Source organism: Castanea sativa, chromosome 2 (genome assembly GCF_040712315.1).
Source record: "Castanea sativa cultivar Marrone di Chiusa Pesio chromosome 2, ASM4071231v1".
Classification (NCBI taxonomy): Eukaryota; Viridiplantae; Streptophyta; class Magnoliopsida; order Fagales; family Fagaceae; genus Castanea; species Castanea sativa.
The window spans coordinates 15,185,723-15,212,565 of NC_134014.1; the positions used below are offsets into that span (position 1 = coordinate 15,185,723).

At 34.5% G+C, this 26,843-nt stretch overlaps 3 protein-coding genes across 3 annotated transcripts; 1 reads left to right on the forward strand and 2 right to left on the reverse strand.

Moving 5' to 3' along the window:
- Positions 1-15,213: 15,213 nt before the first annotated feature.
- Positions 15,214-17,077, forward strand: LOC142624943 (putative pectinesterase/pectinesterase inhibitor 58; the record flags this gene model as incomplete). The annotated part of the gene is made up of 2 exons (XM_075798664.1): positions 15,214-16,210; positions 16,368-17,077. Coding segments are annotated over 2 exons (1,707 nt in total), but the record flags the coding sequence as incomplete, so codon positions are not given.
- A 1,978-nt stretch (positions 17,078-19,055) lies between these two features.
- LOC142623499 (uncharacterized) lies at positions 19,056-20,473 on the reverse strand. Its single transcript, XM_075796934.1, has one exon. The coding sequence runs from the start codon at positions 20,145-20,147 to the stop codon at positions 19,266-19,268; it is 882 nt and encodes a 293-aa protein (XP_075653049.1). The 5' UTR covers positions 20,148-20,473; the 3' UTR covers positions 19,056-19,265.
- Positions 20,474-21,025: 552 nt separating this feature from the next.
- Positions 21,026-25,172, reverse strand: LOC142623537 (large ribosomal subunit protein uL3m). The gene is made up of 5 exons (XM_075796973.1): positions 24,703-25,172; positions 23,961-24,170; positions 23,408-23,512; positions 22,044-22,157; positions 21,026-21,470 (listed from the first exon to the last, which is right to left on the reverse strand). Exons 1-5 carry the CDS (start codon positions 25,081-25,083, stop codon positions 21,297-21,299), a joined length of 984 nt encoding a protein of 327 aa, XP_075653088.1. The 5' UTR covers positions 25,084-25,172; the 3' UTR covers positions 21,026-21,296.
- Between the last annotated feature and the right edge of the window lie 1,671 nt (positions 25,173-26,843).

Here is a 26,843-nt window from a genome sequence, read left to right on the forward strand (position 1 = left end):
GTAGGTTCCGATTAACTTATTAGCAATCATCGTAGAATGAACATCATAATTTTAAATCATATCATATCTTAATAAATAAAGAGGAAAAAAAACATTTAATGTTGTGGACCCATTTTTGTGTTATAACAACTAATTAGTTGTTTCAAGGGAACCAAAATTTCCAAATTGATAAATAGATTACTTTGAAGGAATCCAAAACTCCAAAGTGAAAAAAAATGTGAAATCCTTTCCATGTTGTTCCAAAATAAAAAAACAATACAATCTTTCTCAAGAATTCTAATTGTTGGTTAGGGAAGATATTCATTTCTTAATAACATTCATAATATTTTGTGCATCGTTTAAAAATATGTTAGAAATTGAAAACTATTCTTTTAATTTTAAACAAACTTTCTCAAATCCAATTTTTTTCTCCCTACAACCCAAATCACCAAAAACATATCTAATCTATATCTATATATTTCTAAAAGCTGAAGCGTATTATTTATTGTTGCTACCCTCTAGTTGAGCCACATTACCGTCCAATTTTCCAATTATCTTTTTCTCTTTTTTTTTTTCCAATTTTCCTATAATTGTTTTTAACATTTATTTTTTTAATATTTACATTTTTCCAACATTTCTCCCACACTTACCTTTTCATCTCCCCACTACTTCTCCAACCTTTCTCCCTTCCTTACCTTTTCATCTCCCTACTACCCTCTAAATTAATATCATTAATCCTATTTTCCTTCATCTTTCTTTATTTTTGTCTTTTCTTATGTACACCCTTTTACTACAAATTTGTCACTATCTCCTCAATTCTATGCATAATTTTCCCTCACAACAAAAAGGTTCTCTCTCTCTCTCTCAAATTTTTGGTAGATTTTTTATTTTTCTTGCATATCTACTTTAGGTTGATAATTTTTTATATTCTTTAAAACTCTACTTTGAGTTAATGCGATTTAGTTTTGTTTTTTAAACTGTTTTATTTTTTGTTCTTTTTTATTGTTAAATGTTACTCTATTGCGTTATAAAGAATTAAATATAGCATATAAAAATATAATATTATTCTATTACATAGCATGATTTGGGTAATTTGCTATTTATTGTAAATTGATATTTCTTCTATTACATAACATGGTTTTTTATAGTGCTCAATTTAGATGTTAAACTATGAGACTTTAATAATTTTTGTTTATTCTTTATTCCTTTATGGTGGACAAGGTACTCTTAATAGTTGTATTAGAAGTACATTATAATGTCATTTATTTAGAGAAAATTAAAGGTTAACCAAACAAAAATAATTGGATAGGTGACAAATTTTAGCTTTTGCAATTTTATTTTTATTATTATTATTTTATAATTTATAACAATGAATATATAGAAATTTAATTCTTGGATTTTTCTAATAATTGTTTATTTGATAATATGTTTTGGGTGGATGAAATTACAACAAATTGTTTTCCTAATTGATCCAATTAATCATTGTTAAGTTTTATTAATTTTCTTTTTTGGTGTTTTGGATTGTAGGCAAAAAAAAAAAAAGGTTTGAGAAAGTTTTTTTAAAACTAAAAGAATAAATTCCAAATTTTATATTCTTTTTAATGATTCACAAAATGTTATAAATAAATTTTATTAAAAAATGAAAATTTTTGTTTACTTGCCTTTTGAATTTATGAGAAAAATTGTATTGTTTTCATTTTGGTACGAAAAAATTTATATTTATGATTTATGATTGTTCCTATAATAAATAAAAATATAATTACAAAATACATTACTCTTTATTAAATTAGTTCAAATTGTAAAAAAAAAAATTAATAAAACTACCATAAAATAATTATCACACGCGACGCGTGGGTCCGCGACTAGTAATTTATTAAAACTCAACAAATGTGAGAAAGAATTCAAAAAAAAAAAAACATTAGTATGTTTCAAGATTCTTATTCTATTTTTCATTGAGAATATATCCTTTATAAAAAATAGATAAATCAAAATTAGGAAATGAAATTTATGTTTTACTCATAAAATTGCAAGAATGCTTAATTAAATTCAAAATTTTTAATAAGGCTTTTAAGCCGCGTAATAGAAATAGGAGGCTAATCCCGAGAAAAAGTATTGGTTGTAACCTTATATATGATAATTGTAACTATTTTTCCCACAAAAAAAAAAAAGCAAAAAAACAAAAACAAAAACAAAGAAACCAATAGTATAATTCAAACGTGGCAAAAACGGTAGAGGAAATTTTTTGAAAACACAAATAGTGTAAATACTTTCATAATTTGATCCAACATATGAATAATAAATAGATAAATAAATACTAATTTTTTAACACAAAATTGAATTTATTTTCTTAAGAATCTCAGAGAAAACACTAATGAGATGCGGAAGATGAAGACTAAAATAAAATATTTGTAAACATTTAAAACAATCACTCAGACATCTAGAAACATTATACGACAAAAACATAAAAATTTGTTGCTAATTTGTCAAATAAAATATTCACAAACAGTGAAAGAAAACTACACAAAATTAATTTGTGCAGAGTCTGTAAACCATCTTCTTTAACTACACAAATTATTACTCATCATAGTGTTTACATTATCTTGTTGTTTTCCAAATAAACTAAAACTTGACAACAACACGAAATAAGACATATTATAATGTCACTTTCCCCCAATTTAGGTCAACAATAAACATTATTCTTTAAGAGCATTCAACATTATAAATAAAATGACAAAACAAAAACTTGCATCAAGGAAAATATATGACTTAATTATGGATTGGACAATAAGGGTACAAACCTCTAGTAGATCTATAACATGCTTGATTAGGGCTCCTTCTACGGGGGCAATCGTTAGGTTGTATCATTTTCATCATAAGAAATTAAGCAAAACATGTGATTACTTTTTCAAAGAAAATTTTTTCATTGATTTCATTGTTTAATTGGAAAATTCTAAATAAAATTAAATAAATATGTAAAGTTAAAATCACCCAAGATAAATATATATATATATATATATATACACACACACACAATATTTTTTTGTTTTTGATTCTTCATTGATTTCATTGTTTACTTATAAACATCTAAATTATATTAGATAAATATTAAAGGCAAAATTATATATAAAATTAAAATCATACAAGATGAATGTGTATGTTATATATAATATTGTAAAAAAAATGACTAAAAAAATAAATAAGAAAGAAAATGATGATGTGGATGATGGTGTAGTGGATGAGATGGCGCACTAGGAATATAGCAAAATTAATGTTAAGCTTCCATTTTTACATAGTATACAGATGTAGGCGCAAGGGTGGAGTCACCACCTAGTTTTTGTAATGGTCTAGGAACCATATATATAGCGTTTTCTCGAGAAAGGACATTTTGATCTTATTACTAGAGATATGGGTTCGGAGTTTAGGTACACTCTTGGGAAGGTGTTAGACACCCAAGATCGCCCAACCCTAAGGTTGGCCTCCCAACATTGTGTCTTATATCTTAACCTTATTAAAAGCATGTTCAATACTTGTATTCTAATTCTCACACACACTAGCATACATCTAAGCATACAACATAACATCATTCATCCCAAACCCCAACCATACATCTAATCATGCTCATCACAAACCCTAGCATACATCTATCATGCCATCAAAGCATATGCAAGACAGCAACATATATAATTAAATCAAGGTAGAAACATAAGCATAAGGAAAGATCCAAGTAACATTAGATTCATCCAAGCATTCACACTCATCTCTAACACCAAAACAAGATCATATCACAAATGCATGAACATTTCCAATGCATGACTTACCTTTTACTTACCTTGCAGCAACACAACACATATGGCATGTGAATGAATGGCATAATATCAAAGCTAGAAACAACACAAAAACATAAATCTAAGCATGTGATAGCAAACGAACATGTGAAAGAGGCCAGTAAACCAAAACCTATAGAGCCTAAAACATATAAAAAGGAGGATAGATAGAACAAACATGAGAAGGCAAAGACAAAACAAATAGACAAAAAATTAGGGTTTCTGGGCAATGGCATCACACACGCTAGAATAGGTCTGCGCGTGCATAATCAAGCCTGCATACACAGGCATGATTATGTGTACACAAATCCTTGCCCAAAAAACCTAAAAACGCAGAAACAGAGTAGAACTTTAAAATGAAAATTCTAGCAACCTAACATGCATTTTAAACATACAAAAACTTAAACCTAACTTAGAAAGGCATATTAAAACATATTCTAACAAACAAACAAAGCGAGCAGGAGGATTTAAAGGCATAAAGTAAAAGAAAGGGAAAAAGAAAAGTTTAGACTATATACCTTACACAAAAGCTTTCCAAGCTTGATTTTGACTGTTCTCCTCAGTTAAGTCTATTCACAAACCAGTAAGAAAGTGATTAGCAACGTTAAACTAAAAGGATTGAGGCCAAAAAATGTCCCAATCAAATAAAATTGACTTGAGGGTGTTTTGTGAAAAACTCCATTTTGATTCATTATTTTCTAGAGAATCTTAGGTTTTTCCTATGAGATTTTTGTGCGTTTTGAAAATGTACCATGCAAAGATTTTTATAGTTGAAAAAATGAGATTTGGAATGGCTCCCAAACGATGTGAGATTTATTCCAAACCTCAGTCATTATTGCAAAAAACTTGTCTTTCTTATACTTCTGAAACCCTAGTTGTGTACGTAGGAATGTGCCTATGTACACATGCTTCGGTCTGCGTACGCAGGCCGAGGGCCACTTTGGTCGTTTTATTTTCAAAAACAAATTTTTGCTCAATTAAAATGTTATATTTTCCATTTTAACACTCCTTAAGTCAATTTAATATTTGATTAGGCTCTAAACTGGCCTTGGGCCTTAAAGTTCGAGCATCATTGAGGAACGGGGGCCTAAGTTTTAAAGGGTACAAAATGCGGTGTCTACAACATAAAATAAAATAAAAGTTGAGTTGAAGGGGGAAGGAGAGGGAGTGAGGGGAGTAGAGTAAAGTTGAGTTGACTAAAAATAGGTTAATTTTGAGCCAAATTTACTCTACTTTACTCTTTCTCCTTCTACCTCAATCCAAACGAACCATTAGTTTAGCCTTCAACAAGGCCAAATGATCTGATTGCTAGTTCTTCACGGCAGTTAGAACAAAGGTTTTCCTTTTCCTGCTCATAAAATTCATGCAATCATGATCCATTAGCGTCAGACACATAGTGAACACAATTTCTTAAGCATCTCATCAACTTTAGTGTAAATTTCTTGAGCTTAAGAGTCTCTTTCCCCTTGCAATAAATTCATTGATCACTCCCTCCAATTCAATCATAGAAAAATCATCAACCTTTTTTACTTCTCTATCATTTATCAGTTTTCTCACACTAGCAACATGTCAACATCTTCCCATCTACGAGCATTGGCGTATGAATTAGCTAACAACACATAGCGCTTGTTATTATTAGGCTCTAGTTCAATTACCCTCTTTCCTATTTGCTTTCCCAACTCAATATTCTTGTAGATTTTGCAAGCTCCAAGGAGAGAACCTAATACACCGGCATTAGAGCTCATGGTCATGGGCATCTTGTTAGTGAGCTCACTTGCTTGTTGCTTCCTTTTCAATTCTTCCAAGTAGATCAAATATGCATAAAAAAATGTTATATTGTGGTCTCAATACCATAACTTTAACCATATGTTAATAACTAAAGTAATACCTACCCTCCGCAACTAACCCTGAATGAGCACATGCATTGAGGACATTCATAAAAATGATATTATCAAGATCTTCTTAAACAGCTAAGCTGAATATCAACCTCTCATTTACCATGCATTGCTAAGTGCTAACCCCCCAATCTTGCAATTTCACAACAAAATCCCTTTATATGGCAACCCATTGAAAACTTCAAAAGCCTTGTCTGGACAGTGGACAACCACATTTGCAATACATGTCAATAATAGTTGTTGTTAAAAATACTAAATGAATAGTATCATATTTCTCAAGTAATAAAATATACATGAGTGCTTTTATATAAGAGGTAGAGTGTGTAATACAAGTGTGTGTACTATACAAATAAACAGTGTGGGCCTAGAGCCCATAGCCTATTACACATTAACAGCCCCCCTCAAACTCAAGATAGGTGTGAGACCAACTTAAGGTTGTCAACCAAAGTACGAAGGCATCCCTTAGGATGTGACTTGGTGAAGATATTTGCAAGTTGATTTTTAGAAGAGACTAAGAATAGCTTAAGAACACCATGGACAAAATAATAACAGATAAAATAACAATTGATCTCGATATCTTTAGTCCGTTCATAGAAGACATCACTGTGAGCAATATGAATGACACTCTAGTTGTCACAATAAAGAAGAGTAGCAGAGGATGAGACTAGTGGTGGCAAAATCTGACACGACCCGCAAACTCGACACGACTAACCCATTTATAAATAGGTCATAGGTTGAGGCTAAATGAGTTCGGGTCATATTTGGGTTGACACGACTAACCTGTTTATTAAACGTGTCGTGTTCATGTTTAACATGTTTGACCCGATTAGCTTATAAAGGTAATTTTACCATTTTACTCTTATAACCTAGGTATATAAGCTTATCTATCATCTCTTCTCCTGAGTCAGAACCTAACCTCACGCCTTTCTCAGTCTTGTGTCTCTTCGTTTTCATCTTCAGTCTTTACTCTTTGTCTTCAACTCTTCTTCTTCTCCTTAAAACTCCAACCGATCCTCTTTACACTCCTACAGATACAAATTTTGCGATTACAGATACATTAAATCTACACAATAAAATCAAAACCCTAGCCTTCCCATATCTCGCAATCCTCTACTCTCTCTTCCCCTCAAATCCCTAATCGACCCCTTTAATTTCTCTTCTCTTCAAAACCATGGCTGCCCTCTCTACTCTCTATTCTCCTTCACGACTTCAGAGCTTCGCCAGTTCTCTTTCTTCAGCTTTCAACCACCGAATCCACTAGCAAGGTATGTATGTTATATATTTTTGTTTTCTTTTCTTACTAATGAAATTTTCAATAATTGCAGATTTTTTTTATTGTGTCAATCATTATCATGTTGATTTTTTAGTGCTAATAGTAGACTTATTTGTTTTTTTGTTGATTTTAAAATAATTGGGTCTTGCTCTATGATTTCTTTTCAAGTTTCTTTGTATCTATCATCTTAAAATAAAATAATTGTAGGTCCGTTCCTTTATTTTGTTAATCACTATCATGTTGATTATTTTCTCTTTTTTTAAAATAAAAGATAGAAATTTTATTACATTAAGTATAATAATCAATACATAAGAACCATATATTGCAGAAAACAAACAAGATAATAAACAGTACATAAGAACCAGATACAGGGAAAACCAGACCTATTTCTACAGAAAACAACACTGCAGAAAAACAAACACAGCAGAAAAACTATGCAGAAAAACAGATTGCAAAAAAATCCATTTGTTTTTTGTGTTAATCACCATACTGCTGATTTTTAGTACTAATAGGAAATCTATTTACTGATAAAAAAATAAAAGTAGATCTGTTTATCTTTTGTTGATTTTAAAATAATCTGTCTTGCTCTCTGATTTCTTTTCATGTATTTTCTTTCTCAATCATCTTAAAATTAAATAATTGAAGATCAATTTGTATTTTGTATTAATCATCGTAATGTTGATTGTTTAGTACCAATAGACATAGTAGATTTGTTTGTTTGTTTTGTTGATTTTAAATTTATTTGTTATTCTTTATGATTTTTTTTTTCAAGTTTATTTGTTGTTGTCATCTTAGAATTACTAAATTTCTAATAAATAATTTTTCTTTAAATTGGTCTAGATGGAAAGTGATGAGATGATACCTATTGAAATTAAGTATGAAGGAGAAGACATTGACTTAGAAGATGAACTTAATGAAGTGGCTGAATTTCCTCCGCCAAAGAAGGCTAAGACTAAGTCTAAGAATAAGACAAATAACAAAGACAACAAAAGGAGGAGGACTTCATACGTTTGGAGTTTCTTTGAGCTGCTTTCTACAAAAGATGAAGAAAAGCCTACATGTAAATGCAAGAAGTGTGGAAAGGAATATATTGCTGCTGAAGCATACGGTACTGGAAATTTGAAGTGTCATTTGGAGTTATGTCCAAGAAAAGACACAAGGGATGTTGGCCAACTTATACTTGGCCAAAATGCAATGTCTGTTAGTTCACCTAAATTTGATCTTGCAAAATTTAGAGATTTGTTATGTGTTGCAATTACAATGCATGAATTACCTTTCCGGTTTGTTGAGTATGTTGGTATACGGGCAATCTTTTCTTACTTGTGTGTTTATGTCCCTAATACCTCTAGAAATATTGCTAAGAATGATTTGGTTAAGATGTATAAGAGGGAAAAAGAAATGATGAAATCTGTGTTGACATTTGCTTGACATCTGATTTGTGGACTTCTATAGCTACTAATGTCTATATTTGTGTTATAGCTCATTTTATTGATGCTAATTGGGTCTTACAAAAAAGAGTGTTGAACTTTTGCCATATGCCACCACCATATAATGGTGTGTCTTTGTTTGGAAAGGTCTATAAATTGCTATCTATGTGGGGTATTGAGAATAAGATTTTTTGTGTGACGTTGGACAATGCTTCTTCCAATGATGTTTCTATTGACATGCTAAGAACTTAGTTGATAAATAAGAAAGCACTAGTTTGTAATGGTGAATTTTTTCATCTTTGTTGTTGTGCTCATATTCTCAATTTGGTTGTACAAGATGGTTTGAAAGAAATTGATATCGTTGTCCAAAAAATTCGTGAAAGCATTAAGTATGTGAGAGGCTCACAAGGAAAAAAAGTTTTTATGAATCTATTAAGCAAATGGATTTGGATGGTAAGAAGGTTTAAAGCAAGATGTGAATACTAGATGGAATTCTACATTTTTAATACTTCAAAGTGCTCTCTCTTATCGACGTGCTTTTCAACACGTAGAGTTAACTGATTATAATTTTAAGCATTATCCTATTGGTGATGAGTGGAAAAAGGCAGAAAAAATTAAGAAGTTTTTGGCTGTTTTTTATGATGCTACATAAGTTTTTTCTGGCACAAAATATCCAATAGCTAACTTGTATTTTCCACAAGTTTTTATTGTTTATTTTACCTTGAAGAAAGAAAGTGATAGTGAGGATGAGTATATGAGAAATATGGTAGATCAAATGCTTGTGAAATTTGACAAGTATTGGATAGAGTATAGTGTTGTGTTGGCCATAACAGTGGTCTTGGACCCTAGGTATAAGCTGCCTTTTATTGATTGGTGCTATAAGAATCTTTATGGGTATGCTAGTTCTCTCCAATATTTGAAGGTTCGTGAAAAATTATTTGCTATGTTTGGAGAATATGTGAGTAATGTTCCTACACCTTCAACATCTTACGGATTGGCTGGTCAAGCTATTCAAGAAACTGAAGAACAATATGCTAATGAGAAATCTATGTCTATGATACAAGTATGTTATTTTTTTTTAGTTCTTTTTATTATTATTTATATTATGATATTTATATTCGACTTAGATTAACATTTATTATATTGTTTTTATATGTAGGAATTTGATTCCATTTATAGTATGGATATGGGTAGGCAGGCACAAAAAACACAATTGGAGCTATACTTTGGATGAACCAAGAGTAGATTGCAAAACTAGACATACTTGTTTTTGGAAAGGAAATGAATTTCGGTATCCAAAACTTGTTGCCATGGTTTGTGATTTTGAGCATTCCTACTTCTACTGTTGTTCGGGAATCCACTTTTAGTGTTGGGGGACAAGTCATTGTTCAATTCAGGAGTGCACTTAAACCTAATATTGTGGAGGCATTGGTTTGTACCAGAGACTGGTTATATGCAGATATAGGTAATGTATTTTTTTATTTACATGTTAGCTGAATGAGTTTTAAGTTTTATGATGATTTTTTAAAAAGAAAACTCTAATTATAGGATAGATATAAATGGGAAACTTTGGCTCATATTTATACTCATTTGATCTGGATTTAAGTTGGTTTTATTGTGGTGAGATGATTCACCTAATTGTGCTTCAGTGCAAACAGCATTCCATATTATTATCTTTAAAGGTCAAATTTCATTTTAATGACAGATTTGGTAGAATGCTTCATTTTCCCTTTCAATGTTCTACTCCACTGCCCATTTTATGGTTTGATTGACGTTGTGGCCCAATCTCCAATGAACTTACAGATCAAGGAAAGAAGGAATATTTGCCTAATCAACTTTCTCTTCTATGTTCATGTTAAAGGAAAATGTTATTGTTAATGCCCCTTTCATTGGTCTTGTATAACACTATCACAATAAGTTAGAGAAAACTACTAGAAATTTGTGTTGGGTTCTAATAGGTTTTAATTTTGTCTTGTTTTTTATAATTTAGTATATGATACGATACCTTCATTTCCATAAAATTTCAAATAGTAGTATAGAACAATAAACGAAGGCCTTAGTTGCCCCTGGATACAATTGTTGTATAGATGTTGTTTTGGCAGAATACATTTGTTTATAGATGTTGTTTTGGCAGACTTGGTAGACATTACAAGTTCATTACCAGTAATTACTACTATGCGAATGACTACTATTTATTTAATTGATCCAATTGCTTGATTATCCACAGTTTCTAAATTTCTTATTAATAATGCTTTGATAAGTTTTTTATGTTTCATTAAATTTGTTTGATGTAGAACTTGCACAATCACAATTGGAAGAGCTCACTGAAGATATAATGAACATGAATATCAATAAGGATGAGCACAAGGAAGACACCTCTTCAATGGAACCCTCAATGAATTACCCAGTCCCTTAATTAGTGATGACTTTTACTTTTTGATATGGCACTTGGATGTTTGGGCTTAGATTTTGCCATCATGGATATTTTGGTATGCCATGTAATCATTTTGGTTTTTTAATTTCTTAATATGTAATGTCTTTAAAGTTTTTTATATGGCACTTGGATGTCATGTAACAATTTTGTTTTTTTTTTTTTTAATTATGGAACTTTGACATTATTGAATTTGATTGTATGGAGGTTGGAACCTTTTGGACTAGTAATTTTATTTTGAAGGAATGAAAGAATATTTGCTTTCGTTATTATTTGAATTTTTATTACTTGATTTATGGTTGAATTATAATTTTAGATATATGAGAGTTGATAACAGGTTATTCGAGTTAAGTATAACCTATTAATTAAACAGGTTGTTCGGTTCAGTTAGGATTTATTAATCAAACGAGTTATTAACATGTCATTTGTGTCAACCGTAATATAACCTACTAATTAAACGGGTTAAACGTGTCGTGTCGGGTTACCTATTTAATAAACAGGTCGTATTAGGGTTGAGGAATCTTGACCCGTCTATTAAACAAGTCGGGTTCAGGTTGACCCATATAACATAATACTCACAACTTAACCTGACACGCAAACATGAATTGCCACCCCTAATGTGGACACACCTAAGTCCTCAAGAAGTCATCGTAGCCAAAGGAGCTCTTAAGTGGTATTAGCAAGGGCACGATATTTTGCTTCAGTACTGGAGCAGGCTATAAGGGTTTGTTTCTTGCTTCACCAAGAAATCAAAGAAGAACTAAGAAGAAAGCAATAGCCAGTGGTGGACCTGCAATTAGTGGGATCTCCTGCCCAATCAACATTAGAGAATGCAAAGAGAATAAGAGGAGACTGAGCAAAGTAGAAAAGGTCATGAAAGAAAGTGCCCTTTAGGTATTGAAGAATGCACAAAATAGCAGCAGTGGGTCGATCGTGGAACAGACAGATACTGGCTCACCTAGTGAATAACATAGAAAATGTCTAGACAAGTGACAATGAGATAAACTATGCTGCCAACCAAGCGTTTGTAAAGAGAGGGATTAGACAATGGTTTTTCTCCTGAGGGAGTCAGCTGCGCATTAAGTTCAACTAGAGTGTCAATAGTCTTATTATCAGTGAGTCCAGCTTGAGACAAAAGTTTAGAAGCATACTTGACTTGAGTAATATAAAGTCCATCTGTAGAATGAGTGATTTCAAAACTCAAGAAGTAGCTGAAATATCCAAGATCTTTCATCTCAAACTGTTGATTGAGAAAATCTTTGAGTTCTTGAATGCCACTAAGGTCATCACCAATTATGATCATATCATCCACATATAGGAGAAGACAAATAGTGCATTTGTTAGTGCAACGAAGAAATAAAGCAGAATCATAATGACTGGTAATGTAACTCAAGCGAAAGATGGTAGAGCTGAACTGACAAACCAAGCTTGTGGAGCTTGTTTAAGGACATCAAGTGCATGTCGAAGGTGACAAACCTTATTCATTTCAATAGAGAGACTAAGAGAAGGTTGCAACTTAAATTCCCATTAAGGAAGACATTTTTGACATCTATTTGAAAAATGTTCCATTTACTGGCAGCAGCAACAGCTAAGAGGGCTCGAATAGATGAGATTCGAGCAATCAGAGCAAATGTCTCTTCATAATCAATTTTATACTCCTGTGTAAAACATTTTGCAACAAAACGAGCTTTATATCGCTCAATAGACCCATCAGAGCGAGTCTTGATCTTGTAGATCCACTTACAACTAACCATAGATTTCCCAAGGGAGAGAGTCACCAAATTCCAAGTATGGTTTTTAGATAATACATCAAGTTCCTTTTTCATTGCAATCTGCCATAAAGGGTTAGTGCAGGCCTCATGATAGGTGTAAGACTTGTGCAGTGTAGCAAAGGTAGTGTAACAATGATAGTCAAGTAAATGTGCAGAAATAGATCTTACCCGAGTTGAGTGACGAGATGAAATGTCTTATGCAAGCTCTTCAAGAGGAGCAAGAGCAGGGGACCCAAGCTCAAGGTTGGGTGGCTCGTCTTCGACCTGTGCATCTTTCGACTGTTCATTAGAGGGTGATCTAGGAAAGGCATAAAAAATATCTGGTGGTTGGACTGAGAAGTCTATAGGAGGATCAGGAGCAACTATAAACGGAATATATGGCTTATTTGGAAAAAGATATAAGATAAAGGAGGTAGATAAGGAGGCACGGAAGTGAGAAAGCTTGATAAAGGAGTGAGATTCCTAAAAGACAACATTGCGGGAGATATGAAGATGATGAGAGACGGGATCATAACATTGATACCCTTTTTGAGTTTCGGCATTACTAAGAAAACAATAAAGTCTAGACCAAGGCTCAAGTTTGTTATGTTCATGCGGTTGAAGAAAAACGAAACAGGCAGATTCGAAGGAGTGAAGGTGGTGATAATCTGGAGGTGACCCAAAAAGACGTTCATATGGAGTCGATTTTGGATGATAGGATTGAGAATGCGATTAATAGCATGAACAACATGGAGAGCAGCTTTGCCTCCAAAAAGGAGCAGAAAATTTGGCAGAGAGGAGGAGAGCATGAATAGTGTTAAGAATATGACAAAATTTTCGTTTGGCTCTACCATTTTATTGAGAGGTACCTAGACAAGTTAGTTGATGAATAGTGTCATAGGAATGCAAAATAGTTGGAAAGCATATTAAGTATATTCAAGAGTATTATCAGATTGAAATTTTTTTATTCGTTTGGAAAATTGAGTTTCAACCATTTTTGCAAAATTAGAATATACTTGCAATAACTCAAAACGATGTTTCATATGAAAAGTCCAGCTATAGCGGGAATAATCATCAACAAAGATAACAAAATATCGAAATCCACCAATACTAGAGGCAGAGGAAGGCTCCCAGACTTCAGAATAATGTCAAAGCTATTAGTAAACATTGATTCACTAGTATTGAAAGGCAAAGCTAGTTGTTTTCCTAACTAACACAAAACATAATCAAAATTTTCTGTAGACACTGAACCAAACAAACCTCTAGAAGCCAAATGTTTTACCCGAAAGGAAAATGCGTGACCAAATTGGGCATGCCAAAGTGCAAGGGAAAGAATAGAAAAAACTATAGCAGCAACAGAAAGGTCAAGTTGGATGAGTTGAGTGAGATTGCTTGTGCTCAGCCATGGTTGTGCATGATTCGAGGCCATTCAGTGGAGAAAAGTGCAACCTGGGCTACAAGCGTGGACTGTGGATTGAGTACAAAGGCAAAAAATGACTTCACTTCAAGAATCAAGGTTGAGGACCGTTGAATGTTGATGCATTTTTGTTCCCCCATTTTAAATTATTTTATTTTGGTCCCTCAAAGTTTTTAAATGGAATAATTTAAGTCACTCCAATTTTTTGGTTTATGGGACTATAAAAAAGCTTAGGCACCTTATATCAAGGAACTAAAATCGAACAACCCCATATCCAAGAGACTAAAACCAAACCAACCTCATATTTAAGAAACTAAAATTACAACTAATAGACGGACAAATAATAGACTAGGTACTAAACTGTTACATTTTAAAAAGTTAAAAAAGACTAAAATCGAAGGTTTAAAATTCAAGAATCAAAATTGAGTAAACCCCATATTCAAAGGACCATAAACTCATTTTGTCCATTTTACTTACGTGTTAGTTAGTTCAACTAATAATGTTTGAGCAATATTAGAACCACAAAAATTTATATAACTTTTGTCAAGTTAGTTGTGAATGTTGGTCCTAGCATTTTTCATAAAAAATTTTGTAATTTAATAAGGACTTGACATCAAATCTTGTTTACATTTTCTTTTATAAAAAGCTTATTGATATTTTGATGTGATCATTGTGATGGTATAAAATAATTAATGGAAATGATGTCTATAAATTTAAAAGTAAAATTAAAACCTACCAATTTCAATCATCCATAAACGACTACAGTTTTCAGCCTTCCCACAAACGAAACAAGTGTCTCTTTGTAGCTTACACAAGAGAAGTCCAAAATTGTAGCCAAAGCATGGACGAGCAAGAACTCATTTCGGAGAATTGTTGGTGAGGAGGATATCTGATATTGTAATAACCAATTACAGTCTCTAAGAATGACCACCATTCCCTCTCTAAGCTCCTATCAGCCTCTGTTGGCAAAAACTTTGTCCAAAGCCACAAGACCAACCACCTAAATATGTCACATCTGTATATATATATCATCCAATGAAACATGCAACTACGTACCGTAGTTTTGGACACCCATATCTCTTAAAGTCCTCATGTTCTTCACCTTCAATCTGATCTCTTTATTCTCTTCCTTCCCATTCCCATTGGTGCAAACCAAATTCAGGCTCTAGTAATTCATCAGAAACAGACATAGTGGAGAAAGAGAAACAAGTAAACCAAATTGAAAATGAATAAATTTATCGTATCAGGAGTCGCCATTGTCCTTGTAGTAGGTGTAGTCATTGGAATCATAGCCAGTGTAAGCCATACGGGCAGCTCTAGCAAGGATGATAATGCTTCTACGACTTCAAAATCAGTTAGTGCCATTTGTAGTCCAACTGATTACAAAGACGCATGCATTAAGACCCTTAGCTCATATGCCAACAATCAAAGTGCTACCCCAAAAGACTTCATTCAAACTGCTTTACAGGCCACCATCCAAGAGGTGAAAGCAGGATTACAAAAGTCTGGTGTCATTGGGAACGGCACCAACAACTCAACTCAGAAAATGGCCGCGGATGATTGCAAGGATTTGCTGCAATTTGCAATTGACGAGCTGCAAGCTTCGTTCTCAACGGTGGGTGACAGCGAGTTGCATACCATAAGTGATAGAGAGGTTGAGCTCAAAAACTGGTTAAGTGCTGTGATATCATACCAAGAGACATGCATTGATGGGTTCACTCAGCCAGACCTGAAAAATGAAATGTCAAATGGGCTTTTAAATGCTAGTCAGCTGACAAGCAATGCTTTAGCCATTGTTTCTGCACTTTCTGAAATCTTGACTTCCTTCAATATCCCAATCAACACAACTGCAAGCTCTCGACGACTTCTTGATGCATCAGGAGTTGATGACAATGAATATCCTGAATGGCTTTCAGCCAAGGATAGAAAGCTATTACAAAGCAATAGCGGTGGGCAGGTGAAGCCCAACGCGATTGTAGCAAAAGATGGGAGCGGACAATTTAAAACCATCACTGCAGCTCTTGATGCATATCCAAAGGCCAATACTGGTAGATATGTTATATATGTGAAGGCTGGAATTTATGATGAGTATATTATTGTTACAAAACAACAGGTCAATGTGTTCATGTATGGAGATGGACCTCAAAAAACGATAATCACAGGAAAGAAAAGCTTCCGTGAGGGCGTCCCCACCTTCCAGACAGCCTCTTTTGGTAAGTTAATTCCTATATTAGAAGAGTAATGATTAGTGATTCATAAAATGAGCTGTTTGATACTTTCATAAATCAGATTATTTCTATATAGGGGCTTCATTTGATAATATTTGAATCAGGTTCAATTATAAACTTGTAATGAACGTTGATCTTGCAGCTGCGATTGGAGATGGTTTTATAGCCAAATCAATGGGATTCCAGAACACGGCTGGTCCAGAGGGACACCAGGCTGTGGCACTCCGAGTTCAGTCAGACACGGCGGCCTTCTACGACTGCAGAATGGAAGGGTACCAGGACACATTGTATGTCCAAACCCATCGCCAATTCTATAGCAACTGTGTCATCTCAGGCACTGTTGATTTCATATTTGGTGACTCTAGTACGGTCATCCAGAATTCTAAAATCATTGTTAGGAAGCCAATGGACAACCAACAGAACACAATAACTGCTCAGGGGAGAAAGGATAAACGTGAAATCACAGGCTTGGTCCTCCAAAACTGCAATATTGTTCCAGAGGAATCACTCTATCCTTTAAGACTCCAAATCCGCTCGTACTTAGGTCGGCCATGGAAGGAGTTCTCTCGAACTGTTATCATGGAATCAACAATTGGGGATCTCATTCAACCAGCAGGGTGGCTAGAATGGGCTGGTAACTTTGCACTGGATACGCTGTATTATGCAGAGTATGCAAACCAAGGTCCAGGTGCCGGAACTGCTGGGAGGGTCAAATGGAAGGGATACAAAGTGATCACAAACAGAAATGAGGCTCTTCAATTCACAGCTGGTCCGTTTATCCAAGGAAACCAGTGGTTGGGAAACTCTACTGTACCCTACTACCTTGGGTTCAAAGGCACGCAAGCTTCATGAACAGACGGACTTTAAAAAAAATCCAATCCATAATATTTGGACGAGAGGATGGTCGTCGATTGCCACCCTTGTCTAGTTTTGTTTTTGTTTTTTGAGTTCAAACCCTGTCTAGTAATTGAATACTCTTCTATTCTGTATTTATGTATTGATGGGCATTTTGCCCTACCTCAGTTTTATATCATGCCTGATGTTGCAGGCTTCTTTTTTTCCTCGAGGCACAAAGATGTTGCAGGTTTTTAAACAATTATTAGATGATTAATCATATATATAACCATTTTCCGCATGTTAGTAGAATATATTTTCGAATAAATAAATTCACAATGTATCATTGAATACAGAGTGGTGCTATTCACAAACCATATGTACAACTTTTCCTCTGAGCAAACAAGAATATTGAGCTGATGCATCTATCCCCAAATATGGAATAGACACAAAAATTGAACTATCCCATCCCAGATAATCTACAAAGAGCACACAGACCACAAGGTCATATCAATGTAGTAGTTCTGAAAACCTGTGACCCCCAGGGATTCATCAAGGCAATAACACGGCCCCTTTTGTTTATTGATCTCCCCCAAGCATCAACCGATTGCAGCTTGCCCAATGGTCCGCTGTCACCTACTTTTCGAAGCACTTAAATTGCATTCTAATTTGTAGATACTATAGATATGAGAAAATCTATGAACGCAACTTTTGCCACTACCCTAATGTGGTTGACTGTAAAGGATGGAGAAAAGGCGGTTAAAAAAGAATCCATGTAAAAGTGATAAGCAATCACTCAAAGTCTATCACTTTAGAGTTGTGGCACAAAGGTTGTCGACCTAGAAGAACTCTTAGATAATGAGTCTTTCCATTAACAGAATCAGGCATAGTAAAAATGAAGTATTTACTGTGATATTGGGAAACATTAATTACATAGACAAGAGACACTTCATATGAAAATTATCTTTCAAGTAATTGAATGTAACTGGCCTAGAGGTAAGTTTGTATTTTATCTAGTTCAACCAGCCAATCTAATTAGGTATCAAAATACAGCTATACACCATTGGCCTGAAGAACCAAATCAAACATCATGACTCTCCCACAGGCAAGTTCATGAGGGTGTAAGTTTTCAAGTTCCGTGGGTGTCTATGACTTTTCAAGTCTAGGAAACCAATCTTGGAGAGGGAGACAAGATGTTCAAATAAACAAGAGGTCAAGTTTCATAAAGCCACTGGGGAGGAGGAAGGGGGGATAAGCAACTGTGCTAGTGTTAGAAAGTTTTTTTTTTTTTTGGGTAAGTAAAAAAATTAGGTAATAACAATAAGGGTGATAGAGGCAATAAAATGGTAAACACCAACAACATCGTCATCAAAGAGTTTTCAGTAATGCACAAAAATATGAAATAGGCTAGGAATCTGTAATGCTAACTTCAAAACACCTGAAACATATATATACACACACACGATAGGGGATTTAAACCAATGATGTCCTTGTCATGATAATTGCTCTTTATCATCAGGTCCATATATATAAGTAATAAAATTCCATTAAAGAAAAAGCACAAAAGGGACATAACCCTAATGCAGGGGAAGTATGCAAAGGCAAAGTCCAACCAAAAATAAAGATTAAAGTAAAAGTACACAAATTCATGATATCCAGGAACTCTAGAAAGTCTGCAGTGGAAAAAGTATAAGACATTGAAGTCCATTCATATAAAGTCTTCAAAATAAGAATTTCAACTTCATCAGGTCTTAGTCTTTCCCCTCAAAAGCAAAATAAAAAATTACAATTACACTAACGAAACACATAAGAACACACATAAAAGTAGTAAAGCAACTAGATTTTCCCTACTATGCAATAAAACAAGTCAAGCAAGATATGAAAGCTATAGCTAAGCCCTACCTATATAGCTCAATTTTCAAGCAACAGAACTTATTAAAGAATCTAACACGCAGCAAATCCGAATTCGATAGCAGACATGGAAGACAAAAAGGTATTAGAAAAATATATGGGAGTTCATTAAAAAAAAGTACAAATGGGGGGGGGGGGGGGGGGTGTTGGCCAAAGAAGCACAGTTCTGAAACAACATTCTACACAAAATGTGAAAAGTTAAAAGACTTTGAGAGTACACAACAAAACCTATTCTAAAACCATCAATTCTCTACAACAAACTCACAGATATTTTCTCAACCTTACTTTAGCTCATTCAATTCAGAGTCTTGGTACCACCACCACTGCTTTGTTGACTGAAAGCAGCAGCTGCAGCCGAAAGCGAATGCAACCCATTAGTCGCCTTGGCTGCTGCTGCTGCTGCTACTCCGCCGCCCCCATCACCGCCGCCACTTCCATTCCCTTTGTTGCTAATCAAAGCCTGAATTGGCGTGACGGAGAGAGGCAGCTGCTTCGAATCCTGCTTCTCCTTGTCCTTGTCTTTCAACACAAGAAACGCGAGACGCTCCAACGCTTCCTTGGCTTTCTTCTTGGCCAAGGAAGCGTCCTTAACGCGCTTTTCGGCATCGGCCTGAGCTGTAGCAGCCGCCTTGTTCATAGACGCAGCAGCAATCCTTGCCGCTGCTAATAAAGCCTTGGCGGATTCCTTATCAATCGCTTTCTCATTGTGGCCTCGGAGAGAGGAGTTGCCTCCGTCCTCGGTCTTGATTCGCTTGGTCTTTGCGTCGGGATCGGAATCGGAGAAGAAGTAGGAGAAATTAGGGTTAGAGCAAGGAGGGCAGAGAAAAGAGGGAGCGGAAGAGTCAGGTGGGACACAAGAGCGGTGAGCGATCGAAGGGCAATTGAGGCAAACGAGACGATCGATGGGTAAAGGCGGAGGCATATCGTCGAACACTTGGAGGCAAAGTGGGCAAAAGAGGGACTGGTGGTTTTTGAGGACGCAATCGGTGCAGAGGCGGCGGTAGCTACCTCTGTGTCGAACTGTGTGGAGGGGCCACCGGTCTGAGGAGCCGCAAGCGCCGCACGGAATCGTTGAATGGTGAATTGGTTTTTGCTGGTGGTGGTGATTGTTGTGGTTGTGTTGGTCTCGTTTCATTGTTGGAGATGGAAGAGGAGGACGAGGTGTTGCATATTGCATTTGGGTCCGGGTGGTGGTGGCGGGTCCAACGGTAACCCTAATTAGGGTTTGGGGAGTTTTAATCAGCAAGGAAGCAAAAATGGGTTTTTAGAAATCTCTCACACACACACATACACTCTCTCTGAGAGAGTGTGAGACTTTTCAAAGTCAGAGAGATGGGTTTTTGGTTTTTATTTTTTTTTTCATTTTCAGTTTGTTGAGAGAGTGAGATAGAGATTTGGGAGATTTTGGGTTGAATGGTGAGTTTTCTCTGACAGAGTTGTTGCGATTTCCAAGTTTTGAATGGTGTTTTTTTTGTTTTTGTAACTCTTTCTTAACTCTCTTCGATTTTTGTGCATTTCCTAATATATAAAAAACTATGTATATATTTTGGGCCTTATTTGCAATGCTATTAGCTAAATTGTCCACTTCTGATTGGTCACAACTTGAGCCCAATAACATTCCACCCCCCCCCCCCCCCCCCCCAATTTACTTGTAACTCTACCAAAAGTACTACTTTCTGTTGGAGTTTTTTTTTTTTTTTAATGGCTACTCGCAATTTTTAGTCCCAACTATTTAGCTTGATTGTAGAGGGTAGAGGGAACTTTTTAGTTTTGCATAAAAGCAATGGATAGATCAGAAAATATGTTTGCTTTCTACAGCAAACATCACAGTCAATACAGTTTTGCAGAAAAAATAACATTACTCATTACAATGCTCATCAATCAAAAGTATATCTCAACTTTCAGTCCATGCCCATGGCTCAGGTTTCCTAACCTTCCAACTAAACTATTTTTATGTGTAGCGTCTAAGAAAAATTTATGCAACCATTTGGAGATATCAATGTGAGCGAATTGAATACATCATCTTGGACTAAAATCTATTAGTGATGCTAATTCTTTGAGAGGCCAAAATTCCAAGTTTACCACTATTATTTGAAAAACAAAGCTCCAACACAAGAGCATGGTCAGAGACTATCAAATTCAGAGATTGAATGAACTCAATAATAAAATTACATGCCTTGCAGCTGAAGTGTCCTCTAATCTACCAAACAAAACCTCAAAATCAAATTCATTTAATGGTTCTCTTCGAACACAAACCCACCATATCACCAAAAAATGAGCGCAAGGTAATAGATCATTCAAACAGGCAACCAGTTCCTGCTTTAGATTAATCTGCCACCATGAATGGGTCTATTTCTCCAAGATCAGCAACTATTGGTTCCAACTCTGCGGTGTCCTCGTCTTCTGTGGCAAAATAAGTAGGGAATGGAAGCATTGAAACATCAGGTTTCTTGTACACAGCATCTTTTATAAACACGAAGTTCCCTTCGGCACCTGGAACCTGCAAAGAATAGAAAATTTTTCAATGCCTGATTAAGAAACATGAATCAACATTTACAAGATAACCTAAGACTCCAGAACAGGGGTAATCCCCATGCATAATCACATGGCATGACTATTGAATAACGGGGCTGCAAACGTGTGACAAATTCAGAAATCAAATCTTAAGCATCCATCAAAGACAATATTGTATACAGAGATATTATTTTTACAGCTCAGAACTTTTCTGATAATAATCAAGCTCACATCAACATAATCTTGAACTAGTATCCTAAAGTACCAGTTAGGTGCGGCAGTATGTTTAGAGCAATTGCACGCAAGCTTTTGCTTTTTTCCTAATTTTGTCTTCATTTTTTATTGACAAGTTACATAGACACCAAATGGGTCTTAAAACCCACAAGCACATCCTTGACCAGTTGACCCTGTTCTCATATGGGGAGAAAGCGCCATTTGAGCTAAGCTCATCGGCACATCTGCATGCAAGCATTTCACATGGACAGGTCAAGCCTCCTCCACATCAATTTAGATTTGAAGCACTAAAAGCTGAAGAATAAATTTTGCAAGAGGAACATACTTGGCCTCTCACCCACATCAGATTCCTCGCTGGGTCAATTTTATAGACCCATACATTTTTAACTGTTCTCTGCTTCGCACCCATGCGCCCAGGCATCTTTCTGCCTTTAAATACCTGTTCAGGAAACATGCCATTTTGACAATTAGAATCCAAAGGGAGTCACAATGATGCAAAATATATTCGCTAATACATTGAATTAAACAAATTCACATGATCACTAATTATTTATGCAATGACTTATCAATTGACACATATATGATAAAAATAGGATAATCCATGTCATTTGCCTCTACTTCTCACTCTATTAAGGAAAATTGGAAAAAACAAACAAACAGCTAAACTGCAATGTTGGAAACAAAACATTGTTGTGACTTGTGAAGAACCACACAGTAGTGATCACACAAAATAGGTTCCAGGCCATATACCCAGATCACAGCTAGCTGTAGTCCCCGCAAATGTTGTCCAGGACCCAAGTTCGACAGCATAATGGGAATAATCCACCTTGCCATGGGAAGTTTTTAACAGATTCAGAATGGCTATAGAATATGTTCTTAAGAATGAGAACTAACCTTCAAGATATAACTAAAATTGACAGTGTTTATCCCTTCCAGTGTCTATTAGCTCAGTCACAGAACTACCTTGAACAATCTATAAGTGATCCCAACATTTACAAAAGTGGTGACAAAAAGGGAATATGAAAACTGAAACAAAGATGCAGAGCTAATTTTTAGAGGAGCACCTAAGCAATAAAATTTAAGTTGGTGATGTGGACGATAAAATAATTTAGATCTTTCTGCACAATTTTATTTTTCTTGTTAACCAAAATAATCTTGTTTACTCCAATCTCAAGTCCATGCAAAAGCTACAAGCCGTGGCTATCAAATAATAAATACTTTATATTAACAAACAGAGAGAAAGAATTAACATTTTAAGACAATAAAGCCAAGTCAACTAACCAAAATTATATAATACAGTGAGAAAACAGCATTATACTACTATTTCATCTTACTTATATAGCATCCAGATCAGCATTTTAATTGTTTTTCTTTCTTTCTTTCTTTTTTTGGATAATTCAATAGTTAGGGGTAGGGGCATTTGAACCCTAGACATCTTAGTTGGAAACACCAAGAGGTGCCAATCAGTCGAGCTATAAGACTCTTGGTCAGCATATTAATTGTTTATAATTATTAAAGTTTACTAAATTACTTGTTCTATAAAAATCCAACAAAATCAAGTCTCTTTGCTGAAAAAGTAAGCAGACATTTACTTAATGACACTTAGAGACCAAATACTAGACAATTCCAATATCATAATGTATTGCAGAAAACTAGAAGATTCTTAAAATTCGACGAAGGCAAACATACCTTTCCAGGAGCATCCCTCTGACCTGTAGAACCAATACTTCGATGTGACAGTGATGCACCATGAGATGCTGGCCCTCCTTTAAAATTATGCCTTTTCATCACACCCTAGAGGCATAATACATATGATTAGTGAAATTACAAATGTTACTTAGTTGTTTCTCAGTGGATCAAAAAGCATTATGAAAATATAGTTTTTGAACTTCATGATATCTCTTGTCTTCAGCTCATTTTTATGAACTAAAGAAACAACACACATAATTGGTGATGTCACAGAGAAAGTCTTTTCTCACTATAAATGTAGCTTTTGCACCTGTACAGGATTGAAGCTATGATCTCACCCTCCAACCCCTTATTTAAAGGGGAAGGAGGAGCCCTTTTTTTATATATTAATAAAGAAAATAGACAAGAACTGTTCTCAGTTTTGCACAGAGTTCTAAAGATAACAATGCACCCACACTACCACCATAAAGGCAGTTTGATTTAAGGCAAAAGCAGTAAGCAACACTCAGAAATGAGATGGAAGTGATGGGAGCTGAAGACCAAATCAAATCACCTGAAAACCTTTCCCTCTCGTTATTCCTGTGACATCAACATACTGGCCAGGAACAAAATGTCGAACACCAATTTCTGTACCAACAGGAAGTAGTGCGTCTTCGGTCACAGGAAACTCCCTCAATTTCCTCTTCAGTGGAACACCTTGAGCTCTAAAATGACCCACTTCGGATTTGCTCAAATGTTTCTCCTTCTTCTGGCCGCAACCAATCTAACTAGCACAAGCAAACAAGCACCAATACATAATAATTATACACATACACAAGAAATCACCCAACAGTATAAGCTTCATAACTCTTTGTTCTGTTGACAAAATTAATTTTACAATTTATGTTCTTTTTGTCAACAAAATGAAATATAAAGCACTTTTAAGTTTCCTATCCTTAAACAAAGGAAACTAGAATCAAATCCCGCCTTCACCAAAAAAGAAACACATGGGTTTCTTGGAGCCGATGTCATAGGTTTCAAATCATATCCTATCTATGGAAAAAAAATGCCCAATAACAACAACAATAACCAAGCCTTAGTCTCAAAATTTTGAGATTTGCTATGGATCCTCAACAGACTAAATAGGGTCAGTCACATGTATTCTTTTCCGCCATTCTCTCTTATCTAAAATCATAATTGACAGAAAATTAAGCACCAGGAAGTCATGTCTTTCATTTTTCAACATAAAAGTGAGCTAACAAATGAAACATGGAACGAAATGAATAAGATAAAAGCACAATGGTGGTAGATAGTACCTGTAGAGCAGAGATACCTTCCTTGTCAAAGGTCTTGACTTGAGAGACAATATTATCATCGACCCAGAGGACAGTGATGGGAACCCTAGCACCCCATTTGTCCCAAAGAGCACTCATCCCACACTTCAGCGCAATAACCCCAGTTCGCTTCGAATTCGGGGTCATCACACCGGGCTTCGCTTCGATGATCTTGGGTTGTTGGTGCTGGTCTTGGTTGAACTCGGTCCCATCTACCAAAGCCTCGGAGCTGAATCTTCTCAAGAAGAAGAAATGGAAGGAAGATAGAGATGGGTTTGTTGTTGTGGTTGTAGCGCTAGTGCTAGTGGCAGTAGCTGTTGTTAGTCTGAGACGAGAAATGAGACCTCTCGATAATGCGGACATGGCGGAAGAGAGAGCTGAGTGAAGAAGTGAAGAAGAGGATCGGTGAAGGTTTTGTTCTGAAGAGACACATACCAGAGGGTTTAAGCATAAAGGACTATGCTCAATTTATTTACCAAACTGACATTTTCTATGTGGATTGTGGATTGTGGATTGTGGGTGGCTCATGGGTTAAGATTTGGGCTTGGTTGTTTCTGGGCCTTGGCTGGGGTGTGAAAGAGTTGAGAATTTTTTTAAATAAAAAAAAATTAGAAATTTTATTCATAAACTTAAAAAATAAATTATAAATTATATTATGGTGAAAATCTTTAGTGGGATTCTTTTTTTAATACTAAGGCCTGTTTAGTTAAAGATGTCTAGTATTGTTGTTTAAGTGTTTTGAAAATACGTATGGATTAAAAAGTGTTGTGTAAATACGTGTTTTAGTGTTTAAACACTGAAAACTATTATTTAAACACCTTTACCAAACACCCTCTAAAAATGATATTTATTTGAATTTTTATCTTATATACATTTTTATGTATTTGTTGATATCCATTTTCGCGACATATTTTTTACAAGCCCGATTCAACCAAGCCCGACTTCCTTAGATGTTTATGGGCCTTGGGCTAAAATGAGAAAGAGTTGAGAAATTTTTTTAAAAAAAATAGAAATTTTATTCATAAACCTCTTGCCTGAGCATTCTTGGCTGTTAGCTTGACAATTGAGAATGTTTAACCATTTTCCCAGAACAAAAGGCATTGATGAGGTAAATTATTGGTTTCTGGTGAAAAATAGTGTTTAAATAAAGTAAAAACTTGATATAGGAGACATGACAAATAAGAGTGCTTGACTTACGTAATTATTTATTTATTTTGTACTCTTTCTTTTCTTGGAGAAATTTTTTTATCGATCCAACCATTTAGTTTAGTTTAATAGTAAGGTTGTTCTCTATATACAAAAATCTACTATAGCCATTTAGCCTACTATTTTAGTCAATCAGAAGAGATAATCTTTGTGTTTATTGCTATCTACTAATAGGATTCACTATTCACCATTCAAAATTTTAAAGTTTTGTTGTTGGATAGAAGAAAATTGTTTATTTGTTAAATAATTAGCAAATTTTGTAAAATGGGGTATAGAATTTGATATATTTGATGCTTTGTTTTTGTTTTTTTTAATATTTAAATGGGGATCTATATGGGTTATGGGATATAAGTTATGGATTTTAACCAAATCTCTCATTTCAAATGATAGTGCAGGATTAAGGAGTTTGTGGTTTTATTGACAAGTAGGTTGCTACAATAGACACTCGTTAAACAAAAAGTTTAGACATATAAAACTTTTTTAATGTATTAAATTCCTATTTTGTAGATCAAGAGTAGCATATTAGGAGAACAGCTTCAATTCCAATTCCAAGTGCATTAACAAATTTTGTTAATTTATAATGAAATTTTGTAGTTATTTTTTTTTTTTATGTTCCATAAGTTTTTTTCTTCGTTAATAACTGTTAATATATTTTTTAGCTATTTAGTGTTATCTACAAATTCAATTTCTGCGATTTTTGTAAAATAAGCCAAGGTTACATTATATATTATACTCAATTTCTTTTGCTTGCATACCTTGGATTAGCCACTAGTAGGTTTTATATGTTGTAACAATTTTGTCATAGACGGTTCTTTTGTTCTTATCAATGACTATCAGTCACACTTTTATGCAAAACATATCAAAGTGATTTTTTTTTTTTTAGAAATTTATACATACATTTATACATGTATATATAT